This window comes from Dipodomys merriami, unplaced genomic scaffold (assembly GCF_024711535.1).
Source record: "Dipodomys merriami isolate MVZ:Mamm:240054 unplaced genomic scaffold, mDipMer1.0.p SCAF_163, whole genome shotgun sequence".
Taxonomy (NCBI): Eukaryota; Metazoa; Chordata; class Mammalia; order Rodentia; family Heteromyidae; genus Dipodomys; species Dipodomys merriami.
The window spans coordinates 2,282,159-2,308,903 of NW_027202971.1; the positions used below are offsets into that span (position 1 = coordinate 2,282,159).

The window sequence follows — 26,745 nt, forward strand, 5'->3', positions numbered from 1 at the left end:
TTGTTTTGGCCTCTTGAGTGCTGAGATTACAGGGATGTGCGGCACACCTGCCTCTCCTGGCGTAGCTCCTGTGGAATATGCAATGATACCGCTAGCTCAGGACTCTCCTTATCATGCCAAGGAAGAGCACCAGTCCTTGACAGAAATACGCAGAACCGCCTGGGTCCATCAGTGGGCGAAAGGGTGGCAGGGCCGCTCACTGGATTTGGGAACAGCCAGCAGTCATGGTCAGGTCGGTGAACAAAGCAAGCAGGACGGTGGGCAGACACAGACATAAGGGCTGTTGAAATCATGCCAGAGAGGTTCAGTTCATTACACAGTGCCTTCTCCAATGCCCACGAAAGATACAACACAGTGCACTGAACACGCGGCGTCTGGGACTTTTTCTGTGAGTGTCAGCGTGGAGAACATATTTGACTTTCAAAAGACACTGGTCATATTTGGCCCAACAGCAAGAACAACAAAAATTCAGCACTAACTGTATGTTGAGGCCGCAGCCCTGGACAATCTCGCCTAGGCGTGTAAGGGGCAGGCAATGGCAATCAGCCTTATTCTTGTGTAGCACAATCGCCTCCTTTCATCCCACAGGAAGAGAAGAGAACGGGGTGGTGTGACCTTAGATTTAGGATTTCCCAGCCGCAGGCCTGCCTCCGGCTAAAGCATGCAAGTTTATCTCATAGAAATGCCAAGCGGAAAGGGATTGTTGTGTCTACCAAAGTGCTTACAAATGCAGCCTGCCAAATACAGATGCTCAGAACTCTAAGGGTCTCGAAAGAAACAGTGTCTGGAATCAGAGGTGAGCAACGGATGCTGGATCTGAGAAAGATGGGCTGACGCAAACCAGAAGGAACGGATGAACCCCAGGCTACAGACGCCGGCACTGGGCTGTAGCTCACCAGATCTCGACCTTTGGCGACACGCGTTATTTACTGAACCCACTGTTTGGCAAGTCAACCCAGCAGTGGGTTCAGAGGCTGCTTCTTCGCTGTGTAGAAACAGAGAGAGCCGTGCCAGCTGCAGCGTTCTGAGGCCACTTTTAGCAGCACGTCCCCCCTCTGCTCACCTCTCAAGTGACGTTTTGGGACCTCCGGTGGTCAGCAAGGCCGTTAAAGATTCAAATATTAAATTTTACAAACCAAATCTACGGGAGCACAAGGTGCTCCCCGGAGGCCGAGCCTGCTTCTCGCATTCAGTTGGCAACCTGGTGAAATCCCTCCGCAGAGGCCGGGGGTAAAGCGGTCCCTTTGCACGTCACAGTATTCTCTTGTGTAGGGCTCAGCCGCTCAGCTACTGGTGCACATGAAATCCAACCACGCCAAGCATGTGAGCCCAAGTCTTAGTTGGTCCTTTTGCAATGCAGCCACTCTGGCGGCAGCGGCAGACCTTCCCACAGTGCATGCGCCTGTGTCTCCATGAGCTGAGCTGCCCTCTGTCTCTCTGCTCTGGGGAAATCTCTGCTCACATCTGCTGCCTTCCTCATTTCAACTGGGCCCCATCTTCTATTCCGAGGAGCGGCCTTTGCCGGTGTGTTGTCCTACCTAGTACTTTCTCTGGGTTTTACAGCTGAAGACAGTGGTAGAGTGTGGGTAACGCGGCACGCACTGTACCTTTAGGAAAAAGAAAGCTTGCACGGGAAGAAGACATTTTGCACCTCAGTTTTTCACGTGGGGAAATTAAGACTTGGAAGAAGTGGCCTGCTGTGCTTGGTGTCACATGCCGGTGCGCTCATCCCTGGGGGTGTGGCCTGGACCCTGCATCTCCGCATCTCCAGTGCGTCACGCCAAGGGCCGGCTGTCCCCGCGTGCTAGCTGACCGGGCAGAGCTGCCGTGGTCACGTGACCTGAGCCGGCCGCGATGCGCAGGCTGGCGGGTGCTGTGTTCGCTTCCTCCGCAGCTGCGGCTTGATGGACGCTGCGGCCGGGAGCAGGAACGCGCCCCAGCTCCAGTGAGGACAGCTCAGACCCGACTAGGAGAAGGTGCTCACGGCCGGTCATGCCTCTGAAGGCCCTGGGGTGGAGGGCAGGCCGCCTCTCGCAGATCTGCGCTCTGCCCACCCCAGAGCCTCCCTTCACCCACGCTGTCTCTCACAACTCAGAAGCAGGCCCTCGGTGGACAGCTTGGATAGACCCCAGCACCTCGCACCTTGTACATTCCAGAACTGCCTGCTTCCTCGGCTGTGACTCCACTAGGCTCCTGTGCCCTTCTGATCATCGTCCTCTGCCCCGCTCATAAAGACTTGGGATCACCGCCCTCCAGGATGCTGTCCCAGCTTGGATCTGAACCTGCTGGTGCCCGCAGAGCCCCTGTTCCCAGGACAAGACAAGGGAGAGGAACGCGGCTGTGTGAGGAACTCACAGGCTTCAGAGACAGAGCGTGGGCACGTGGAGTCAGGTGGGCATGGTGAGAGGCGTTCCCGTCTTCCCGCCTCCCCCACAGAGCACAGAGCAGCCTCGGGTCCCCGCTGAGCAGACCCGAGGCTTGTGTACACACACAGCCATAAGTTAGGAAAATCCAAGGAGCCAGATTTAGAGGAAGCAGAGCTAAAACACTTAGAAGAAGCTGGTCTGTATCTCTCGGTGAACATGTGCGTGCTACCTCTAGGTGGTATGAATTTGCACAGTATTACGAGATCATGAAATACCACATTAGCAAATGTGAGATCTTCCTGCACATTCCTGATTGGAAGGCCTCTGAGGCAGATGGATACCGTAAGGGAAAGGGAATGGCAGGTAAGGGCCTTGGGGAGAAGGAGAGGAAGACATCTCAGCCACCATGGGGGCAGAAACCTACTTTGCTGGATTTTCATTCCCCTGGGACAGAGACTGCTTCCCCTCCCCCCACTCTGGGGCAGGGGGAAGGGAGGGGGCGGGCAGGGGAGCAGCAACGTCAAGGGTGTCCATCTGTGTCATGGCTCTATGCTTAAACAGCACTGGGCGATAAATACTAAACGGAATTTTCTTCCCCCACGCAAAATTCAATTCACATCGTCTCATAAATCCTGCCCGAGGCCTCTGCTGAGATTTCCTGGGCTCATAACCCCACGCAAGGTCTCTCTGGAATGAGCTTGAGGCTGCCCGCTGAGTGCCGGGCACGGCGGCCTAGGAGACGTGGGGTGGGTGCAGGGGAGGGGGGTGAGCATGCTCAGTGTTTCTGGTGATAGTCAGGGGGATCAGCATGCTCAGTGTTTCTGGTGATAGTCACGCTTTCGAAGGAAAGTCCAACTCCTGCCCCACCAAGAGCCTCAGAGCCCCAGAGGTGTCTCCCTTGGCTTCCATGCATACCCGAAGACCACCGGCCGAGGCCTTCTGACCTGTCGGGCAAACGGATCTGTGCACATCAATGCCCAGGCCCGGAGGCACGGTTCACTCCAGTGCACAGAAACAGCCGCGCATGCCCTGCGTCCATGGACAAAGCAGTGTAGACCGTTGTGCTTAAACACTGACAGCCCAAACACGTCGCGGATGCTGTGACAGCCAGCCCCCGACTCCAGTGCTCCCGTCTTTGGGAACCACCCCCATCCCAGGATGGACTGGGCTAGTGGGCTGTGGGAACAACCGCTACAATTTGGGGTGGCTAGGATGGGGTTTCAGTGGGCAGATCCACCGGGCACCTTCCTCTCAACCCTTCAGGCTCAGCTTGGGCACGCGCCGCTTCAATCCCGTAAGACTCCACACCCACAGTCATGTCCCAGAGCTGTGTTCCCTACAATTCAGTGATATGGACTTCATTTGCTGTTGATTTTATGTAGAGACGCCATACCGACTGAGCATGGTGGTTCATACATGCCTTTAGTCCCAGCCATCTACACCGGTGAAGACAAGAAGATCTCAGCCAGAGGCTGCCCCAGGCAAAATCAAAACCGTATCTGAAAAATGACTAAGGCAAAAAGGAAAGCTAATAACTAAGCAACACCTGGGGGACCTGGCCCAAGGGTAGAGCACCAGCCTAGCGAGTGTGCGGATCTGAGTTCAGACTCCAGTCCCGCCAAAAGCAGAAGGAAAAGGAGATTTTAAAAAAGGAAGAAGGTTGGGAGGAAGGGAAGGAGCAAGAGTGGAAAGGAGGGAGGGAAAAGGAGAGAGAAGGAGAGAAGACACTGGAAATATGCTACCATCACAGCCATTCTTGCTCAAAAAAACCTCAGGACTTCATGACTTCCAGCAATGGGGCACGAAGCACATTCCCACTCAGCCGTGGGCGCTGGGAACACTCCCGTTTCCTAAGCCTGACCGCCGTATCTGCCTGTCCTGGCCCGTGACCCCTGGCCTCCCCGGTGGCCCGAGCCGTCACGGCCCATCCGCAGCACTGCCTGGGCATCGTCCTGGACACCCTCAACAAGAGCCAGTGGCGCACCAAGCGAGATGCAGCCCCGGGCAGGAGTCAGAACCTCACCTAGCACGCACCTGGCTCGAGGTTGTGAGCACCACGGTGTGTGTGGCTTTGGTCAGACAAGACCTGGAAGAGCCCGGGATGGACTGGGCAGAGAGGAAGCGTCTGCAGGACGAGCCCCCCCCCCCCCGCCCCATCCACGGCACACTGATACGGCCCAGGGCAACCTGCCTCACATCGGTATTCTAGCCACAGCGAGGAGCCAGCTTGGATGAGAGAATTCTAGAATTCAGACTCTGGGAAGGAGGTCCCTGACCTTGTAGAGGAGCTGAGGTGTTCACATCTCATTACCTTGGTAGCAGCACCGGAGCTGTCTTCCAGACAGAGATGAAGTACCCTGAGCACCCTCATTTCATGGCTAGAATTACTTTAAAGAATCAAGCCAGTAGGAGGAAAAAGCATTTGGTGCTTCACCCAGCTAGAGGGCTCACAGATAGGTCACTAGGCAATTAGACCGGCGTTGAGAGTTCCTTTTAGAAAAAGTTTAAAAAACTTGCCAGAAGATAGGTTTCCATTTAAAGTAAGAAGGGTAATTTAAGGGTGATTGGGGAGCTGGACAGTAAGCAGGGTCTGAGAACTTTCTGGGTCCCAGTGAGACACACTGGAGAATTTCAAGTGAGATCTAGAAATGATAGATTCCGTCATAAAATAATCATCCCATATGTTGAGTTCCTTTCGCTCATTCTAACACTTGGGAGGATTATCCAAGTGCATGTATAAATGACCACTTCATTCGTTTCCACCACTGAATAGTATTCTGTGGCTTGGATATACCACAGTTGTGTGTGTGTGTGTGTGTGTGTGTGCGTGTGTGTGTGTGTGTGTGTGTGTGTGTGTGTGTGTGTGTGTGTGTATACACACCAGGTGACAGACATAGCGGGCATATTTCTGCACTGGTATCGTTATAGAGAAAGAAAAATTATAGAAACAGAAAGGAGACCACTGGTTGCCTAGAGTTGGGGCAGAAATGAGAATTCAGTACAAAAGGGTTTTTTTTTTTCTGGAAATGGGAGTGATACGAAACCATATTGTGGCAATGGCTGAACAGTCCCATCTCCAAACCTCCCTTAGCTGCATGAAGCAGCATCAGCTCATGGCACGGAAGGTAGCACTAAGCGCTGCCAGACCGGCTTCTGGGGAGCTAAGGCGCCCCTGCCCCTCCCCCACCCACCCCACCCCCACAGTCAGCACAGCAAAGACCCCAGGACACCCCCAGCAAGCTCCTGGCCCGGCCGGCACCTGCCGTGGAGAGAAAGGTCAGAACATGCCAGCCCTGTACCCGTACGCAATGAAAGAAGCGGGGCCCACCCGAGAGAAAACCGCGGGAGTGGAAACGTCGGGACTCGGGAGGCAGGCGGGCGTTTTTCACAGCGGGGCTGTGCGTCAGTCTTCTTCAGAGGGAGCCTGCGGGTTTCCTTTTGCTTCGTTTTTGAATGCTGCACGAAGCATTGTTAACTTGTAAACTGCTCCGCAGGCCTTTGGGAAACAAGTCTCCCAAACACACACTGGCTCTGTCCAGTGGGGCATGCTGGGGCAGCGGGGCATGCTGGGAGAGCGAGCGGGGCAGCGGCGGAGCATGCTGGGGGAGCGGGGCCGGCAGATGCCTGGCAGGACCCTGCCTTCCAGGCGCTGGGTGAATAGCCGGAGGGACCCGCACACCGGCCAGGGCCAGCCTGGCGAGGGAGGCTTCCACCCTGAGACCCAGGCCACGTTCAGGGAAACGAAGAGGCCCGTGGCCCTTCCTCTCGGGAGCATGCGCTGGGGCGAGCCTGTGCGGCGCCCGCGGCCCTCACAGTTTCTGTTATCCCAGGAGACACGTCTTGACCGCACGAGACATTCTGATTCGCCTGAAGCCAGGGAAGCCTCGCCCGTCCCGGGGAGCAGAGCTTGGCGCGTGTTTATCCTAACTTCTGAGCGCACGCGTCCAGCTCCCCCCCATTTGTCTCCAGCTGAAATACCAATTAAATGTCAATTACCTCTTTTTATTTATGGCCGCTCATCCTACTCTCTTGTTTCGAAATGAAACACATTACCCAAGGTAAATAGAAAATGAGTATTGCGTGGCATAAATAGATGGTAATCTTGAACACGACATTCAATTCTAGCTACGGACGTCTGCCTGTGGATGAGCTACTGCCGTGGGCCGGGGCTGCCGGGCGCAGGGTCCCCTGGAGGGCCCGCGGCCTCTCTCCAGTCTGCAGCCTCTGGGAGCCGGGGCGGCAGCTGGTTCGTCCTCGGTCCCGCGTCCTGCGCCCCGGCCTGCTGTTGTGGGCCGTCCCCCGGCTACGCTTCGGGACACCCCTCTCTACAGGCAGGATTGCAAACAAAGGAACTTCCACGACCCCTTGAGACACTGAAGCCACGTCCCCGGAGCCCGGGCGGGGGAGGGCAGGGCAGCGAGCCCTTCTTCCCCGGGTTCAGGCTCCGCCCCGGGGGCAGGCCCGTACGTATGCCGCACCAGGTACGGTCACGGCAGGGAAAGCCCGATACAAACGCCTCCAGACAGGGAAGCTGCATCCCCAGGAGGAGAAGAGGCCGCCACTGGCTCGGCGGGGCTCAAGGCTCCTGCACACGAGTCTCCTTGGTCGTAAGGTTCCTCCTGTCGGGGCAGGGACCGGGGGTCACCAGGCATCTCCTGACCCGCTCGGGCATCCGCCACGTTTAATCAGCCGCCGGGAGCTGGCAGGACTGCCGCTCCTGCAGCCCCACCCGCGCCCAGGCTCGGGAGCTGGCAGGGTCGCGGGAGCACACTCCCGGCAAGCAGGGACACGCCGCGAAGCACGGCACCCGCCCCGGCTGCTGTTCTCAGGACATCAAGGAAGGCTCGCTACGTCTCGGCACACAGCGCCACATTTTCCTTCCCGTCTGGACCCTGGCTACCGGGAAGGTGAGATAGGAGGATCGTAGTTTGAGGCCAGCCTGGGCCTGGTAGGGGTGGTGCATGGCCTCGGACGGCGGATCACAGTCCTGACATGCACGGGACAGAAGGCAAACACCCAGCTCCCACATGGCGGGAAGCATCGCTCACAAGGGAAGGACCTGCCACCCTGAGTTCAAATCCCACCCCTGCCACAAGGAGAAAAATGAACATTTTGGAGGGAAGATAAGACAAAAACATACTAGCCAACTATATGAACCATTTATTCTAGTATCTAGGCAGTACGTGCATACAGTGAAGACGTTCAGCAAGTCCAGGCCTCTTCCACCCCCTGTGCGTCTGTCCGTTGTACGTACACACGTGCACACCTCTGTCCATCTATCTTAATTTTTGCCAGAACCTAACACAGAAACAGTCTCTTACTGCAATGGAAGGTCCTTTCCTAACTGTATTTCTAGAGCGGACATCATTTACGTGTGTCCCTCTGTAAGTTCTCCAAGCTCCCCTCCCTATATCCAGGGCAGGATTCAATTACAGACTTCCTTTCTCTCCTCTCATTTGCTCTTTAAGAAAAATCAATCCTCAACTATCGGCCCCCAGAGAAAGAGCACAAACCAGAGCTGAAGACGACCCAAATTCTCCAGCACTAATGTTGGGCAGAAAAACACAGCAGTGAACTGAAATCCAGCTACCCCAAATTGGTTTCAAAGGCTCCTCGGTGATGAATCAAGAAGGAAAACACAACCACCATCAACAGACAGCAATGAAGCACGGGAACAAACACATATCCTCCGAACCTTGAGCTACCAAGTTTGAAACTGCATCCAGAGCAAGGTGTGAACACACCTAGATTCATCCTTTCATTAAATTTCAAAATTTCAGTAATACAAAGAGCAAGAAAAAAACCCAAAAGGGACAAAAAGAATGCGTGTGTGTGTGCATGTGCATGAGTGTGCGTGCGCGTGTGTGCATGTGTGTGCACGCGCATGTGCATGTGTGTGTGTCGTGCGTGTGTGTGTGTGCGTGTGTGTGTGGCTGGACTAAGAATCCCGCATAACCACACATGAGGTGTGGGAAGCTGGCTGGTGCAGGAGGCAGGTTCAGGTTTTAATTTCTTGGAGAGGATTCACAGCTCCCTGTAACACCAGAGCAGAAAGTCTCCTGTCCCATCAGAAACCAGAAGCCCACATACAAAGCTTCAGATCCACGCGGAAAACACGAGACATGCCCTGTGCGAAGGAGAGCGGCTGTGTGCCCCGCTTTCAACACCTGCAAATACAGCTCATCCTTGGAGGGGCTCCAGGGCCTCCGCTCACCCGAGCGCAGGAGACACGGTCTTGCTGGAGTGGAAAGGCCACCTCCGCAGGGCAGCCCTGGGGTCGGGAGGCCGTGCGGTGGCTCTGCAGCCCCGCGGTTCCCGGACGAGGAGCCCATGCAGTTCCACCATGCGCTCTCGCGACACGACCACGCGTGGTGAGCCCCAGCGGTGGGGACGTGGCCGTCCGAGGGCGCGGGGAAGGCAAAGCCGGCCTCGCCTGGGTGTGTGCGGGTCCATGTGGGTCCGCGTGTGTCTGTGTGGCTGTGCGTGGGTGGGGGGTGTCTGTGTGGGTCTGCGCAGGTGTGCACGGGTGTGTGTGGGTGTGTGTGGGTCCGCGCGGGTGTGCACGGGTCTGCGTGGCTGTGTGTGGCTATGCGCGGGTCCACACTGGTCCGCGTGAGCGCTTGGCCGGCCCGCAGCACTCACCTGCTCTCCAAGGCCGCAGCTGTCTTCTCACAGAGGACGGCGGCCGGCGCGTGCCTCCCCGCGGGCTCTGCGCTCTCCCGGACGTCCCAGACGGCAGGGCTGCTGGCGCGCACCCCGACCACGCTCACGCCTTTCTGGACCTTGGCCCTGTTGGAGACAGGAAGCGTGTGTCTGAGACACGGCTCTGGGCCCCCCGGGGGGCGGGGAGGGGTGCGGAGCACACCACAGGAGGCCCAGGCCCGGGATTCATCCACGCCCATCTCGCAGTCCCGCCGTCTCCCAGCTCCGGTTCCCCTCGCCGGGCGCGCGCTCACCTCGAGCGGACACTGCACACGGAGGGACACGCACCCCGCGGCCGGGCGCCCCTGCCACGAAGCACAACACCGAGGGGCGGCCTCCGCAGCCGGGACCCAGGAAGGAAGCAGAAAGATGAGCTAAAAGCGCAAAGGAGGAGTTGGCGGTCCAAATGCATCTTCCCCAAGGGGCTCCAATGTCCCAGGGCTGAGGCCCGTTCATCTACACCACCAGCGGCCCGGCGGGGCCGAGCTGACCACGAAGGGGGGGAGAGGATGAGGGAGGGAGGGAAGGGGGGGAGAGTCATCTACACCACCAGCGGCCCCGCGGGGCCGAGCTGACCACGAAGGGGGGGAGAGGATGAGGGAGGGAGGTCCAGCCCCGAGAGGAGACACTGAAGGTCCACAGCCACCTGGAGGCGCTGGACTCTGAACAGGTCCACCTGACTTCTATGACCTCTAGGTGGTCATCACTACAGTATCTTATCATCATTACCATCATCACTATCATCACCATCACCATCATCATCATCACCACCATCACCACCATCACCATCATCATCACTATCACCATCACCATCACTACCATCATCATCATCATCATCATCACCATCACCATCATCACCATCACCACCATCATCATCATCATCATCACCACCATCACCATCATCATCATCATCACCATCATCACCATCACCACTATCATCATCATCACCATCACCACCACCATCATCATCATCATCACCACCATCACCACATCACCATCATCGTCATCATTATCATCATCATCATCATTACCATCATCATCATCACCATCATCACCATCATCATCACCATCATCACCACCATCATCATCATCACCATCACCACCATCACCATCACCATCACCATCATCATCATCATCATCACCACCATCACCATCATATCACCATCACCATCACCATCATCATCATCATCATCACCATCATCATCATCACCATCATCATCACCATCATCATCATCACCATCACATCATCATCACCATCATCATCATCATCACCACCACCATCACCATCATATCACCATCACCATCACCATCATCATCATCATCATCACCATCATCATCACCATCACATCATCATCACCATCATCATCATCATCATCATCACCATCATATCACCATCACCATCACCATCATCAACATCATCATCATCATCATCATCACCACCATCACCATCACCATCATCACCATCATCATCATCATCATTACCACCATCACCATCATATCACCATCACCATCACCATCATCAACATCATCATCATCACCATCACCATCATCATCATCACCATCATCATCATCATCATCATCATCACCACCACCATCATTCTTCTAAGCTCAGGTCACGTTCACCTTGCGTCATCCTCACAATGTGCACAGGCTCAGTCTTGTCAGCGTCCACTGAGCCTTGCTCGCTTCTTGAAGGCGAGCGTGACTGCAGGCAGACTGGGCTGGGTGTGCACTTCCTGGTGAGGGCTGTGGCTTGGCCTGCGCTCACCTTCTCTGCCACTGGACACCTCTGACCCGTGGCTGGCGTCTGACCGCCACTCAGAGCGTCACCAAAGCCGAGGCCGCCCAGACCCCGCCTGCCTCCACCTCCCCTCCCCCATGGCAGAGGGCACCCAGAGACTTTCTCTACAATGCCAGCTGCCCGGCCCTGCAGAGATCTGGCAGGGCAGAGGAGCAGGGGGAAGGTTCAGAGTTACTTCCTTATAGGCTCTTATTTTTTCTCTAAGAAATTTCAGAGGAAAAATCATGTGAGGGACACATGCGCAGTGGCAGGAAAGGCGGGAGGTTTGCACGGCCCGGTGCTGTTTGGAGATGTCGCCCATCCCTGCGGCTTGCTCTTTTATGTCCACTGTGGAGAACACAACGGGTTTGGATAAACTCTGCACCGTGGAGACGGCGGAGGGACGATGGTGCTCTGCTGTGTGTGCTGCATTCTGGGTGCCAAAGCCACCACGCAGACATGACCTGCCACGCCTGGAGGGCCTGGCTACCACCCACGCCCGAGGCCAGCAGCCCGCTCCACTCCGCTCCAAGGCGGGAGGCGAAGGGGAGCTCGCAGACCTGGCCCGGCCGACGGAGGCCGGCCTGACTCCAGCTAAGAGCACCTTCTCTAGGGAGCGATTTTGTGCAGCTGGCCCGGGGCGGCCTCTCCTTGAAGATGGCCAGTGAGCCTGGCCGTGGCTCTGGGGCCACGGGTTCGGGAGAGTTGCTGCAAGTTCCCCACAGACGAGACTGGGACTCACACGGTGGTTTGCACCAGCACGGACCGGGACCCGGGGTGTGGCGTCTGCCCTGTGAGGGTGGCCAGGCCCTAGGGAGGCTGGACCGTGGATGAGCTGAGTGCCGCTCCCGGGATCTAGGTGGGATTTCTCTCTGAGGTTTGGTGCAGGGATCTGGGGAACGCATAGCAGAGTCAACTTTCCCAGCGGAGGCCGCGTGGTCCCTGGCGTGGCCCCTGCCTGGGGTCCTGGGCCCGTCGTGGGGGAGACGCTCGCACCTGGCGGGGACGGTCCTGGTGTGGGGTGAGCGTCAAGCTCCACGGAGGCTCGGGGTGGTAGGAATTTTGCACCCTCTGCTCGGAGCTGCACGCACCGCGTCTGTCTGGGACACGAGGACAGGCCTCTCTCAGAACTGGCTCCCCAGTTCTGAACCCAATGCTAATTTCTTCTTTGTTTATGACACCTGAGTTCCCGGAGTCATTAATGGAAGTTTTACAACCTACTTTGGTTCAATAAATACAGGTTGCCCTGACAGCCTCATTACGCAGAGATAAACAGAGCACTTGAGTTCTAAAGACACGCTGCTGCGGATTTACACTTAATAATACATCTTCCCTGGTGGAGAGGGAAAGCCATCATTTCTCCATAGCGAGTGCATGCAGCGTGGGTTGGTGCAAATGAAACCTCCGGGGCTAGGAGCACACGCGGGCTGTGTGGACATGGTCTCCACGCGTGTGCTCTGTGTGTGGGATCCGCGTCTCTGCACGGTGTGTGTTACACACACACACACACACACACACACACACACACACACACACACACACACACAGAACCCCCTCCCCCCACCTCACACCCCCACTCCAGGCGCACTGTCGAGGACATGGCCAGGTGTGCCGGGAACCTCCAGGCACCGGGGTGTGGGGTGCGGTTGGTATTTTTGCTCCCCTGCCTCCCAGCCCTCCTCTTCCAAAAGAGCGTTCTGATTTTACTTAAGAGATGGGCCCGCCGTGGTCCTGAGACCAGAGGTCAGATTTCGTGCCTACGAAAACCGCTAACCGGAGTCTGAGGTCTTATAAGGAAATAAATTACGCAAGACCCACGCCTCCCCCACCAGGGCCGATCTCAGACAAGACTCACACGTTCCGCACTTAGCCCGGGCAATCGGCTCAGACCTTCAGAGGTGCTCGGGGGCCTGCAGGGGGCTGCAGGAGGGGCCTGGCAGCGGGAGGTGATTTCATCATCTGTGAGGAGCCCCCCCACCTCACACCACACAGAACCCCCTCCCCCCACCTCACACCACACACAGAGCCCCCTCCCCCACCTCATACCACACACAGAGCCCCCTCCCCCACCTCATACCACACACAGACCCCTCCCCCCACCTCACACCACACACAGAGCCCCCTCCCCCCACCTCACACCACACAGACCCCTCCCCCCACCTCACACCACACACAGAGCCCCCTCCCCCCACCTCACACCACACACAGAGCCCCCTCCCCACACACAGAGCCCCCTCCCCACACACAGAGCCCCCTCCCCCCACCTCACACCACACACAGAGCCCCCTCCCCCACCTCATACCACACAGACCCCTCCCCCCACCTCACACCACACACAGAGCCCCCTCCCCCCCACACAGAGCCCCCTCCCCCCACCTCATACCACACACAGACCCCTCCCCCCACCTCACACCACACACAGAGCCCCCTCCCCACACACAGAGCCCCCTCCCCCCACCTCACACCACACACAGAGCCCCCTCCCCACACACAGAGCCCCCTCCCCCCACCTCACACCACACACAGAGCCCCCTCCCCCACCTCATACCACACAGACCCCTCCCCCCACCTCACACCACACACAGAGCCCCCTCCCCCCCACACAGAGCCCCCTCCCCCCACCTCATACCACACACAGACCCCTCCCCCCACCTCACACCACACAGAGCCCCCTCCCCCCACCTCACACCACACAGAGCCCCCTCCCCCCACCTCACACCACACAGAGCCCCCTCCCCCCACCTTATACCACACACAGACCCCTCCCCCCACCTCACACCACACAGAGCCCCCTCCCCCCCACACAGAGCCCCCTCCCCCCACCTCACACCACACAGAGCCCCCTCCCACCTCCCACCACACACAGAGCCCCCTCCCCCCACCTCATACCACACACAGACCCCTCCCCCCACCTCACACCACACAGAGCCCCCTCCCCCCCACACAGAGCCCCCTCCCCCCACCTCACACCACACAGAGCCCCCTCCCACCTCACACCACACACAGAGCCCCCTCCCCCACCTCACACCACACACAGAGCCCCCTCCCCCCACCTCATACCACACACAGACCCCTCCCCCCACCTCACACCACACAGAGCCCCCTCCCCCCACCTCACACCACACAGAGCCCCCTCCCCCACCTCACACCACACAGAGCCCCCTCTCCCCATCTCACACCACACACAGAGCCCCCTCCCCCCTCACACCACACACAGAGCCCCCTCCCCCCACCTCACACCACACACAGAGCCCCCTCCCCTCACACCACACACAGAGCCCCCTCCCCTCACACCACACACAGAGCCCCAAGCCCCCCCACCTCACACCACACACAGAGCCCCCTCCCCTCACACCACACACAGAGCCCCCTCCCCCCCACCTCACACCACACAGAGCCCCCTCTCCCCATCTCACACCACAGAGCCCCCTCCCCCCTCACACCACACACAGAGCCCCCTCCCCCCTCACACCACACACAGAGCCCCCTCCCCCCTCACACCACACACAGAGCCCCCTCCCCCCTCACACCACACACAGAGCCCCCACCCCCCCACCTCACACCACACACAGAGCCCCCTCCCCCCTCACACCACACACAGAGCCCCAAGCCCCCCACCTCACACCACACACAGAACCCCAAGCCCCCCACCGAACCCCCCCCCCCGCTTCCAGCCTTGCCCAGGAACGGCTTAAGCACACTTCCTTCAATGTGGGAACGTGGTCAATGACCCCGGTGGTCCAGAAAAGGAGATAGGACACGTTTCTGCCTCTGCAGATTTCTTCTCCATTGGTTTATCTGTGGGATCCACCCATTAAACGTGTGGATTCGCTGTGTGCTGTGGTCAGATACGTATTTCACCCCCACAACACATATCACCCACTGTGCAGGCACCGTGGATCCCCATGCATTTCTTTCCTTTTCATTGCAAAGGTCGTTACAGAAGGGTTACGGCTTACTCAAGTCAGGGCATGAGTACATTTCCCTGGTTCTCACCCAGGTTTTCCCCTCCCGACTCCCCTCCCCGCAAGCTGTAGAGCACATGTCCAACACAGTGTCTAGGGCTTCTGCTGCTGAGTGGGTTTGCTTTGTCCCTCTGCTTCTGTGCTTCCTCTCCCACCACGTTCTTAGGAGCGACACTGCCCTGTCCAAGTGTGTGGGCCACGTCGACGGGACCAGTGCCCTTCTGACAGTGGTTTCCAGCACAGGTCTTAAAACAAGCATGTCCGGGAGTCTCACGCGACACAAGACCCCACTCATGCACGGCCCCTGGCCAGCGCCACGTGCAAAAAGATCCACACATCCACAAGCACAGACCTGGTTAAAGGCAAGTCCAGAGAACCCAGACGTGTGTCTCCCCCTGCGGGGACACGGTGCCTAAAGAGCCCTCTGCAGGTGATCTCTGCAGGTCTAGGAAGCAAAAGCCATTTCATGCCGAGTGCCGGTGGTTCACCCCATAATCCCAGCTACTCATCGATCTGCGGATGGAGGTTCCAAGCCTTCTTGGGTAAGAAAGTCAGGGAGTTTGTATCTCCAATTGATGACCAGAAAGCCGGAATTGGAGCTACGGTTCAAATGGTAGAGTGCTAGCCTTGAGTAAAAGAGCTCAGGGACGGCATCCAGGCCCCAAGTACAAACCCCAGGAATGACACACAAACAAACCTTTCATTAAGTATGCATATTGTGACACATTTTCCCCCTCTTTTTCCTAAAGACCTTCACCCATCTCGCTGTTGTCTACCTGTTTTATTATTATTATTTATTAGGAAGTTGGTTTTTATGGAAATTGATCCCTAATCCTCTCGGGATGTATCATAGGTTAGGAGGTAAAATAGAGACCTCACTTTACTTCTCCCTACTTTTTTTTTTTATCAGACTCCTTATTAAATAAATCATGCACCCAGTTCCTATTGATTGAAATGTCATCACGGAGAGGTATTAAATTTGTCTGTCTTTTGGCTCACACTGGCTGCTCGGTGCACGTTCATTGATCTGTCTACCTGCTCACGCACCAGTGCCTGAGCAATTTAAAGATTTTTTTTGACACCCTTTAGTTTCTGGCAGGACTGTTTGCCTCCTGTGGCATTGTGTTTCCAGGGGTATGCTGATGGCTCCGAGTTCAACAACACCGTCTCCGTCCGTACACTTTCAAAGGCAGACTTCCAGGTTTTAAAAAAAAATAAGAGAGAGAGAGCAGAAGAGAGACCGAAAAAAAGAAAGGTGTGTGCAGAGTCCGTGCATAAAAGGCTATCTGGGGTTTGGGTCACCCTGCACCTTCTGAGCAGAAAGTGGCTCAGGTCAATTACGGGGTGGGGGCCTCGGGACTCTGGTGTGTTCTTGTAACTGGTTGGGTGTGAAGACGCAGCACTTGGGAAGTTAAGCAGAAACAGTGGGAGTTGAAGAACAATCCAGGCTACCTTAGTGAGACCCTGTCTCAAGACAAGAAGAAAAAGTAAACGTCTTCGACTTGTTTCACGATGGCGGGAGCTGGCTTATGACTGAACAGGGGCACCGGCAGCCACGCGCTGGAACAGTTACCCCACCCAGACACGGGACTGCGGAGGGCGGGACCTCTGAAGACGTCTCGAGGTGGAGAGGGCTTGGTCCTCAGGCCGGCTTCGTGGCAGTGGGTCTGTGGTTGAGACGGGCCCTGGCCTTGTGTCTGCCAGGCCTCCCGCCCCCCCTCAGCACCCAGTAGGGAGGGCGCCCCCTCCCCAGCCTCACAGCCCCTGGCCTCCCGCCTCCCGCTTCCAGAAGCCTAAAGAGTACATCGATGACCCGGTCTCAGGCATTCCGTTCTAGAAACACGAACCACAAAGGTAAGCGCCTAATGCGGTTTTCAGCACGTAAGACCCTAACCACACGCAGCCCAGGCGTGAGGACCCCAGGGGGGCTGGGGGGCGCTGGAAGCCACGGCCGCAGCCACAGCTCTCCGAGTCTGTGGTGCCCAGGCCACTGCCCTCCCTGCCCATTGTCACCTTTGGGGGACTCGAAAAACCCTCCCACTTCTCCAGAACCTTCACGAGTAGGCAGGCATCCCGGGCACAGCCGTCAGCCCTTCCCGGAAGATGGCCAGGGCCGGGAAAGCCGGCTCCCTCGCGTGCTTGGCCTGGGCGACGTTTGGCTGCTGCCAGGCCGGCTGCTGCCAGGCCGGGCGGTGCCTCCGGCTTTCCCCGGGCACTTCCCGGCTCTGTGGGCCTGCCCTCCCCCTGACCTTCTGAGGGCGGAGCTTCGCCCTCGTCTCTGCCCTCACAAATCTTGCTCTGTGACCGTGTCCGCCCTGAGGGATGTCTTCAGCGACACCTCCCTGGTGAGGGGGTACGGCTGCGCAGCAGGGGACAGACCCCACCAGGGAGTGGCCGGGGTCTGGACGAGAGGCACAGCTGCCCCTGGCTGCGGCAGAGCGGGGTGGCGCCCCGACAGGCAGGCCCGGCTCCGCTGTAGCTCATGTCCGGGGCTGTGCACCGCTCACAAGGGGCTTGGCTAGATCGCTGGACTCCAGCCGGGAGCTGGGGCGGCCCGGGGCCCATGTGAGTCGCAGGATGCCCGACGTCTGGCGGGGAGCCTCCCGCTGGCCCCTCCTACGCACAGCTCCCGGTCCAGTGCCCCGTAACCATGGATTTAATTTAGCAAATACTTACACAGCCCTTTCAATGTGTCAGAAACGCTCACAGACATCCATTTTTTTCCCCTCTCTCTTTGCGGCAACTAACAACTTTAATTAATTCCCGAAACCCTGTTGCTCATTGAAATGTCATTAAATATGCACAAATGCTTAAATAAATACATATTCAACGTAATAGTATTAATCTTCATGGGGAATAGGCTTATCCTTTCAAATAGACATTTCCCTAGATTTTTTTTTTTTTTAAAGATGGGTGCATCAGATCCGCAGGCTGCACGTGCACGGCTGCCCGCGTTCACACGCAGAAACAGACAACTCTGCCACGCAGATGCACGGCTGGCTGGGTCAAGGCAAGGCTAGAAAGACCTCTGCCAGGCAAGTCCACCACCCGAGGGAGAGCCCGGAGAGGGGTCCGCACGGAAGGCCACGGTCACCTCCAGCTCCGGTCCCGCCCCGTAAATAAATCAAAACCTGCTGCTGCCCCTGCCCACCCCACCTCCTCTCCAGCTACTCCACACTCAAGCTCTGGGAGCGACCCTCTGTGGACTTCCCTCTTCCCCAGGGCCTCAGCCCAGGTGCCCACAGCTCCTCCACAGGCCCCGCAGCCCCAGGGCACACTCGCTGGGCTGGTTCCGGAGCTTCCTCCCAGTCACTCCCTCCAGCTCTTTTGCCGTCTCTACCCCTCCAAGCCCCCAAGTGCCCTTCTGAGCCCCCAGCTGACCCGAGGAGGAACCGCCACGCTGTGTGAATCCGGTGCTTGGAAAAGAAGTCTCCTTTTCCGATTTGGAAAGAGAAGCAATCATGCAGGACTCTGATCTTTTATTAGCACTAGTGGCCCGGAGGCTTTGTGCACAGAGGGGCCGCTGCGGTCATCTGTCACCTGTGCAGTCCACAAAAGGACAGGTTAGAACCGGACATGACACTAATGAAAAGTGGGTGGGTTTTAGCAGCACCTCCCAAAGCTCAGGCCTGCAGGTGGATATGAGCAGCCTGGAGGTACCTCGGACCTACCGACAACGCAGTGACCCCACGGCGGTTGGGTAACCGGATAAGCAGAGTAAGTGTGGTGTCCAAATATCAGGCTGTGATCACCGGGTAAGAAAAGTGTCTTGTTCACATAATAGCAAAAAACATTCATCTTGAAGACATTTTTAATGGGTAAAAAGACGTTAGCTGGTCAGTAGAGGTAAAAACATTTTTTTTGCTTATCTTAAACTTTACTTTGTGGTTCATAATTTGCTATTTATAAAGCAAGTTCCTTATCAGAGAAAAGTGAGTGTGAGATTATTCCCATCCAGCCACACTGATGTTCTTCATGTGACCAAATTCTCTACAGATGCCCCCAAACTTGGATCCAGTGAAAACCAAAATCAACAATAAAGAAAAAATAACTTTGCTTGCGATAAACATTTCAGGAAAAGCTTTCTGTCTTTCTGGTTTTTATTGTTTATGCTGCTTTCTATTGCTGATAAGAAAAGGAGGTAAACATAAGCAATCTGGCTGTCAGACCTACGGCCACCTAATCTTGGATAAGTGAGCCAAAACACAGGATGGAAGAAAGACAGCCTTCTCAACATATGGTGCTGGCAGAATGGGCTGCACACGTGTGAAAACTGAAGTTAGACCCTGCTGTATCACCCCGCACTGGAATCAATGCCAGCGGATCAGAGACCAAGGTAAGCTCAGACACCCTGATAACATTTCAGAAAGGGAGAGGGGCACAGTAGGGCTCCTTGGCACAGGCTGAAACGTCCTAGGTAAAGATCCAGACACACAACAAACCATAGAAAGGCTGGATAAATGGATTGTACTAAACTGTAGAATCCCTGCATGGCAAAGGGCATAGTGAGCAAGAGAGAAAGCCCACAGATTGGGAGAAGATCGTACTACAACAGACAAGGGCCTCATACCAAAAACACACCTAGAGCTCAAAAAATTACCCCACCCCAAAACAAATCTTCAAAGAAACAGCAATCGATTAATAAATCATTTTCTGTCATCAACAGGTACATGTGAGGCACTAGGGCAGGGCCCGGGGCACGGTGCACTGTTGGGGGCTTCCTTCTGGACTCCATAGCTTGTGCACCCACATCCACACCACCAAACCCGCTCAGCAGCTGCCCACACCGCAGCCACCTTGGAAGAAAGGCTGGAGCTTTTGCCTCTGCCATCACCTGGATCAGGGCGGGCTCCGCCACTCGCCCCAATCCCGACACAGCCTCTGTCACGTGCAGGTGTGTCCATGTCATCTTCCGTCAACACCAGCCAGCTCTGTCCTGTGAAGGTGTCGTGGTGAGAGGCAGGAGCTGTCGCAGTGTGGATGAATGGTTACTTCGCCGGGCTGCTCTCCTGGAAATCATTTCCCAGGTTTCCTTGGCGGCTAAGCCTGGTGGCCGGACACTTAGTCCCTGCAAAGGCGCCAGTCCAACAGGAGAGGTCCTGGTCATGTAGATGGGCTTAACTTTGAACTAGTTAGAATGCAGTGAAATACAGGGAGCTCCTGGGTTGCACCGCAACGGTTGAAGAACGCAGAGCCCTACCTGGTTAGGGGCCCCGATGGTGGACGGCGCCCCACACCTGGCTGATGGCTGCCGGGGACGGTACGTCCCCACACGTTCCCGGCACAGAGAACGCGTTGGAGAGCGATGCTCCAGAACGATTCTGACAAAACTCTCTATCCCTGGGCATATTATGAAGTTGACATTTAAAAAATTTTCCCTCCTAAGCTGCAAAGGTTGGAATTTTCAGTAGAACTATTGACATTTAAGAATTAAACTGTTATACCCTTCTTTTAAAAGTGTCCGCTGAAATCTAAATACCATGGTGATTTGATACCCACCATCATTCACTGAAAAAAAAATACAGCATCTCTTCTTTGTCGGTGGAATTTTATTAGTCATTCTGATGTTTTAACTCCTATTCCTAAGTTATTTCTTGCATGGAAACTTACCCTTTATCCTTTAAAAAAGTTTGTTTGAAGGTCTTTTATTGATCAATCTGCCATTCTCTATTGCCAGAGGTATGAATTTCATTCGTTTTGGGTGTTTTTCCTGTGTCCATTTGCCTCAAAATGCTTCCATGTGAAAATGGAAGCTGAGGGAGGTTCGGGGGTGGCCCCGTGGAGACAGGCAGGAGACGCCAGCTTCCGGCATAAAGCACACAGGCTCTCGGGTCCACCGTCACCGCGCTGGTACCCCCATCAAGCCTGTGCACCTTGCACGAATTCAACCTGCACCTGCCAGCTCAGCATCTACACCCAGGAAGAACTCTGCACTGGCAGTCCGCTGGGCACGCTTAGACGAGATACGTTACAAACTGTAAAGAACCGCCATTCTACACGAGACAGCGAAGCATCGGATGAGACGCGCCGGCCAGCGACAGAGGTGCTGAAACGCGAGGCTGGCTTGCGCCCCATGAGGAACAGCCCCCACTCACGCCCGCTTAAAACAACCAGGGCTGACCATGGGTGAGACCCAGGGCCCAGGCTGCAGTGACGGCGGTGTGCTCGCTCACTTCCCAACCAAGGAGCCGGTGAACGGGAGGCCAGAAGAGCCTCCTTCCATGGAATGCTTGCCAGTTGGGCCAAAGGAGGCCACGTGGCCACAGCCCACCCCATGGCCGGGGGCTGCGCCATCCCCCTGCGGGGCCTTCCGCCCAGAGAGGAAGCCGACAACACTCCACCTCACCAGGGACTGGTCTGAGGAAGTGGAGACACCCGTGGACCGAAAGTCAGGCTCAGAAAGCCGCCGCCAGCCTTGGGTCTTGGTGGAGAAGGGGCTCCCTGGCTCTGGGCGGCTCAGTGACATCCCTGCCCGCCTGGATCTCCACCAGGGTTCAGAGCAGGCAAGTGGAGGATTCACTGCAGCCCAAGTCACCAGACACAGAGGCTGTGCATCCTTGCACACGCGTGTGATGGCAGTGCATCCTTGCACGCGCGCGTGACGCCCGGCTGCCGTCCCCCGGCAGGAGGGAGGTAGCACGTCCCCCCGGGCCTGTGACGCCCAGCACTTCCGAGAGGTGTCCCCAGAGACGTGGCCCGGGAGCGCAGCGGTGGGCCACCTGTACTTTAATTTCCTTCCTCTTCATCTGGCATTGATGTCACGACTTGCGTGACTCAGCCTAGGATTCTTCTCACTTCTGAAGTCAGAGCTGTTTATGAAAAGTCCTTCGATCTTGGACTGCTAGAATAGACCCCTAAAAAAAAAAGCAGACAGCTTGACAGAATCTTTGATGTCAACCCCATCTTAAAAGGCTTTGGTTTCTTTATCATATGTTTTGAAGTGAGAAGAGCAAGCGCACCCCTGCGTGCTGTGGTGAGGGTCTGATCTAAACCCGGCGGCACGAGGAGAGTGTTTACGCTGGAAATCTGGTGAGACCACGGAACACCCCCGTGGCCTGAGGGGGGCTGTCGAGGGGAATGATGGGAACTGAACAGCCGGGGTGGGGGTCAGAGCCAGGCAGGGAGGCGCACAGGAGAGGACGTGGAAGGGCGGCACCACAGGCAGAGAGCAGAGGTTGAAGTGGACCAACGCGGAGGCCCGGCAACTTCTGTCCTCAGGGCAAGGCCGGGCCGGCCGGTCACGAAGCATGTCACCCCACGTCACCACTGGAAAGAAAACGTGGGGTTTGTGGGCCGGCGTACCTGTGCTGGCGCCCCTGACATTACAGTCCTCTGTCAGAGACACTGCGAGCTCGCCTGGCCTGGTGGACTGGGAAGACCAGGCCACTCCCTGCCGGGCAGGCATCAGTGGAAGGCTGCAATTGCCAGTGTACGAGTCAGACCCGACGCAGGACTTCCCAATGGTGGTGGGTTTAAAACGGAGAGTGCGGTTTGGGTTGGGGGAGTCGGTGAAGGGCCCGTGACTTTCCCACTCTGACTCTAATTCGGATGAGTGCCTTGAGACATTCAGCCAACCCGTTATCTGAGCGCCAACGGCATCCAAGTCACTGCGTAGGCCCGTGCAGGCACAGAGAAACAGATCTGGATCCCGCCCGGCCGTGCTGCTGTCCCCTGGCGCTCGGTCACAGGAAGCAAGAGGAGAGTCCCCAGAACAGGGGGCCCAGAGCCAGGGCTCCCGTCGCTGAGCAGGGCTCAGAGATTCCACGTGTCCCACTAATAGTTTTGCCGACTGAAAATCTGCCATGGACAAGTACCGTGAGTCCCCGAGACCCTCCCGGAGTCAGAATAATTTATGAATAGCCATCCAGCGCAACACAGGCTATTTAAAGCTGCATAATAGGTCCACACAGTGCCGATTAAGGGCTGTGGTGCTCGGCCCTCCGAGACAGGAGCTGGATATCATTAGGCATCACCACGAAGGCAGATGGAAATGAAACCAATTTGTTTATCTCTGGGCCCTCTGTCCAATTAGCATTTCAGGAAGAAACGCATTCTGCCCCCACACCCAGGCAATCCTCATCCAGAGAGAGAAATTAAAACCATAAATCTCAGGAGGTTCTCAGAAATAAATTTAGTTATCAAAAGGGCGGAAGATCAGTTTGGTCTCCGACTGCTCACTGCGGTCTGCGGAGAGTGAGCAGGACCGAATTTGAGGCATCGGGAGATTTCTCTCAGATATACAGGACAGTGATCTCACTCCCCTGGCCTTTCTATATTTCTTAAACATCGTCTTAAGAAGCAAAACACTGGAATTTTCATAGAACATGCTAGTCTTCACTAATTCATTAAGATCATGGAGAGCCCTCCACAAATTTCAAGGATTTTCGCCAAATCCCGGATGTCGGGTGTAAATACGCTAGCTGTTGGGAGGGACAGTGAGTTACTAAAAACTCACGTATGGACAGAGAGACTAAGCACAGGGAGATAAGTCAGCCACAGAGACAGAGGGCGTGGAGTGGGGAAGGGGTAGCAGGCAGGGGTCAGGGGGTGGGGAGCAGGCCGGGGTCACAGTACCGGAATCTCAAGGACACGCAGAAATAGCTGAGTTCCGGCAGAAGGAAGTCCCAGGTCTACAGCCAGGTCTGTGCGATCTAGCGCTTCGTCCTTGGGCTCCCAAGACCTCTGAATCTGGGATTTGTGATGTGGGGAAAAGTCTGGAACATTCCACCCAACTACGGGGTTCTCCTGAGGGTGGGCAGAGTCGATAAGCATGACAGAACCTGACGCCCTGAGCTGGGCACATGGCGCGTCTGGCCCGTGGGGCCCCGCCTTCGAGCACTTGCCCCCCTGGGTGCGGCCCGGCTCTCCCTGAGACTTGGTCCTAGGAGGCCCCGTCCATCCCAGTCTGACTGGTGAACACACATGCCCGGCGTTGCTGCGGTGCTCTGCACACACGCGTGTTGGCACACCTCCCGCCGTGCCCGCCACTGACATGCAGCCAGTGTGTAACGCACCCCAGCCGCGTTGGGGCTTGTTTCCAGCTGCGGGCAGTGGGCACCCCATAAACAGGCTCAACCGCCACCCTCCTGTCACTCTGTACGGCTGCCGCGTTCGTTCTAGACGTGAATCAAGGACGCCAAAATCAGGCAACAGAGAATAACCACGAGGCTTAAGTAGAAAATAATGTGTAGACGCATAACATATACTTCTGTCCACTTCTACGAAACCTCTGTGGGCTTGCTTAAGGGCCATGGTGACATAGATTTCCACCTTTCCCAGCCTGTTTTCACTTTAGACATTTCTGGTCCTCAGTGCTCCTGGTTTGAGTGTATCTGTCCCTCTTCCCTGTACCCCCATAGGTCCCCCCAACCTCCCTTTACACCCCTTCCGCAGAGGGGGTGTAGGGGCACACTGTGGAGACGCGGGGCCAGCCTGCAGAAAACGACACAACAGGCAGCCCAGGAGGAAGGTGACGGAGGGACACAGATGGAGGAGAGAGCACGCTATTTTTCTAGTTGACATTTTCGTGTAAGAAGTCTGAAGTATCACGAGCCTCTTCCTACGCTCAATACGAAAAGTCGGCAGGGCTGCTCTTGGAGAAAGAGCCGCCGGGGTGGAAGAGGCCCCTGGGACGAGCAGACTCCCGGCTGAGGCGCCCCGGACGCAGCCCTGCTCCACACCGCGACGCTCCAAGTGTGTGGCCACGGGACAAGGCAGGGGTCACGCGGGCAGACAGCTGGGGACCCTGCGGTGGCCACCTGCCGTGTGCCACCCACACAGCCCCTGGACACGGCCATGGTGGTGGGGAAACAGCTCTGGCTTGGGAGCGCAATCTCCTGCGGGGCACCGACTGAAAAAGGCTCACTATAAATGCACGTGTCTTCCACGCAAAGCCCTGGCCAGGATCGGAGAGCCATTCCCACGCTCCGGCCCTCAGGACACCGAAGAGGGTGAGCTGAGCTGTCCTCCTCCACACCAGCCCGCCCGAGGGGACCCCAGCGCCCCCCCTCCACCCGGGGTAAGTCGGCCAGACGAAGCTCTCCGCCCGCGGCACCCGAGAACCAGAGACCTCATCTCTAACTGCTGCACAAGATGCTCCATCCTGGAAAACGCCTTGAAATCTGCCCTAAAGACTGGGCCCCCGCGGTGGAGGGGACGAAAAGTCCGCACTGAAACAGAACCTGAGCCTCGGGGCCGGCAGCCGCACGGCAGGGCGTGAAATCACATCCAAGTCCGCTGGCCTAAAACCTCCGAAGGCGTCACTGTGCCCACCGGCCCCACAACATCCTGGCCCAGAGACGCCCCGGCTCTTCACCGGCATGCGCGGGGCACGCGCGCCTGGGTCAGCCTTCCGGGAGCCCCTTCTGCCAGCCCGGCCGGGCTGCTGGCTCCCATTCGCGTCAGGCAGCCAGCCCTTGCTCGGAATCAGAAATATCCGTGCATGGGGCAGCGGGGGAGGGAACGCAGGAAGCTCTCAGCTCCCAGGCTCACAATGGCTGGGCCTGGCTGGATGAACACACCGTGACCGGCCGGGCCTGAGCAGCCTCTTCCCACACGCGGCGGCAGCAGCGGGGACTCAGTCACAGGAGGAGGAAGAGCCAACGCCCCGCCCCCACAAGCCACCCGGAGGCCACCGCCGGCCAACCGTGGGCTCTGGCCAGCTCTCCTCGCTACAGACCGGCCAGAGAATCTGGGGGAGGGCCAGCAGCCGCTCTGCACGTTTCTCTTCACTATCTAATAAAGTATCGATTTGAAAGCCATCTGGAAGGGCGGGGAGAGGAGGACACAGGTAGCTGCGTTAGCACTTTGTGGTCATTTTGAAAGATGGTCACTGCCACAGCCAGCCGCCCTCCCTGAGTGAGCAGAGGAGACGAAAGGGCTACGTCCTGGAGGCTGGGGGAAGGGGAGGAGGAGGCCGCAGCCACGCCGCGGGGTCACTGCCTGAGGCAGAGCCATTGTTATAAGAAGGAGACGCTAAGAACAGACGCATCTGGTGATCAGTTTTACACCGTGCCAGTCCAGAGCGCTGATGCCAGTGACTGAGACACGGGGCAGGCTCTGGCGAGCAGCAGGGTTGAAGGAGGTCCGGTGCTGCGTAACACAGGCCGCTCCCAGGGGATCCCGGGAGAAGCCAGCTCCCCGGCACAGGACGCAGACGTGCAGAGGGCCCGGCGCTGGCGACCCGGCTGGGGGTGAAGGACAGATGGACAGTGCTCCCCCTCCAACCCCCACACTGACCGCCTGAGATGGGGCGTGCACGGATACATCTCACTCAAGCTTGAATCGCGTCTGTGTGGACCGATGGGAGATTGTTGGGATGACACCGAATCGGACATTGCATGCCGAAGCCCGTGGCATCGGTGCCTCTTCCTGGGTGGAGCTGGGGCTGGGCCTGGGGAGGGGCAGCTGGGGCTGGGCCTGGGGAGGGGCAGCTGGGGCTGGGCCTGGGGAGGGGCAGCTGGGGCTGGGCCTGGGGAGGGGCAGCTGGGGCTGGGCCTGGGGAGGGGCAGCTGGGGCTGGGCCTGGGGAGGGGCAGCTGGGGCTGGGCCTGGGGAGGGGCAGCTGGGGCTGGGCCTGGGGAGGGGCAGCTGGGGCTGGGCCTGGGGAGGGGTAGCTGGGGCTGGGCCTGGGGAGGGGCAGCTGGGGCTGGGCCTGGGGAGGGGCAGCTGGGGCTGGGCCTGGGGAGGGGCAGCTCTGGGGGCACAGAGTCTGCGTCTCCCTGGCTGCACTCTGTCCCCTGGTCATCCACTGTACAGTCATCCAGCCGTACCCATGGCAACCGGCTCCAGGACCTGCCCCAACCAACACGGCCCCGCTCCAGCCTGGTAGATACAATGCACCATTCACACAGACGCTTCGCCGGTCCCCTTCGGACTTCAGGCCTCTGCCAGGTAACTCATCACACGTAAGACGCCGTGCAGGTGGTATAAAT

General features: G+C 57.3%; 1 protein-coding gene across 1 annotated transcript in view; it reads right to left on the bottom strand.

Annotated features, from left to right (window-relative positions):
• Window positions 1-26,745, bottom strand: part of LOC138828721 (transmembrane protein 132D-like) — a 209,348-nt gene that overhangs the window by 154,453 nt on the left and 28,150 nt on the right. Inside the window, exon 3 of the mRNA XM_070024791.1 lies at window positions 9,009-9,155. Within this exon, the coding sequence (XP_069880892.1) occupies window positions 9,009-9,155 (147 nt within the window). The remainder of the gene's footprint in view (window positions 1-9,008; window positions 9,156-26,745) is intronic.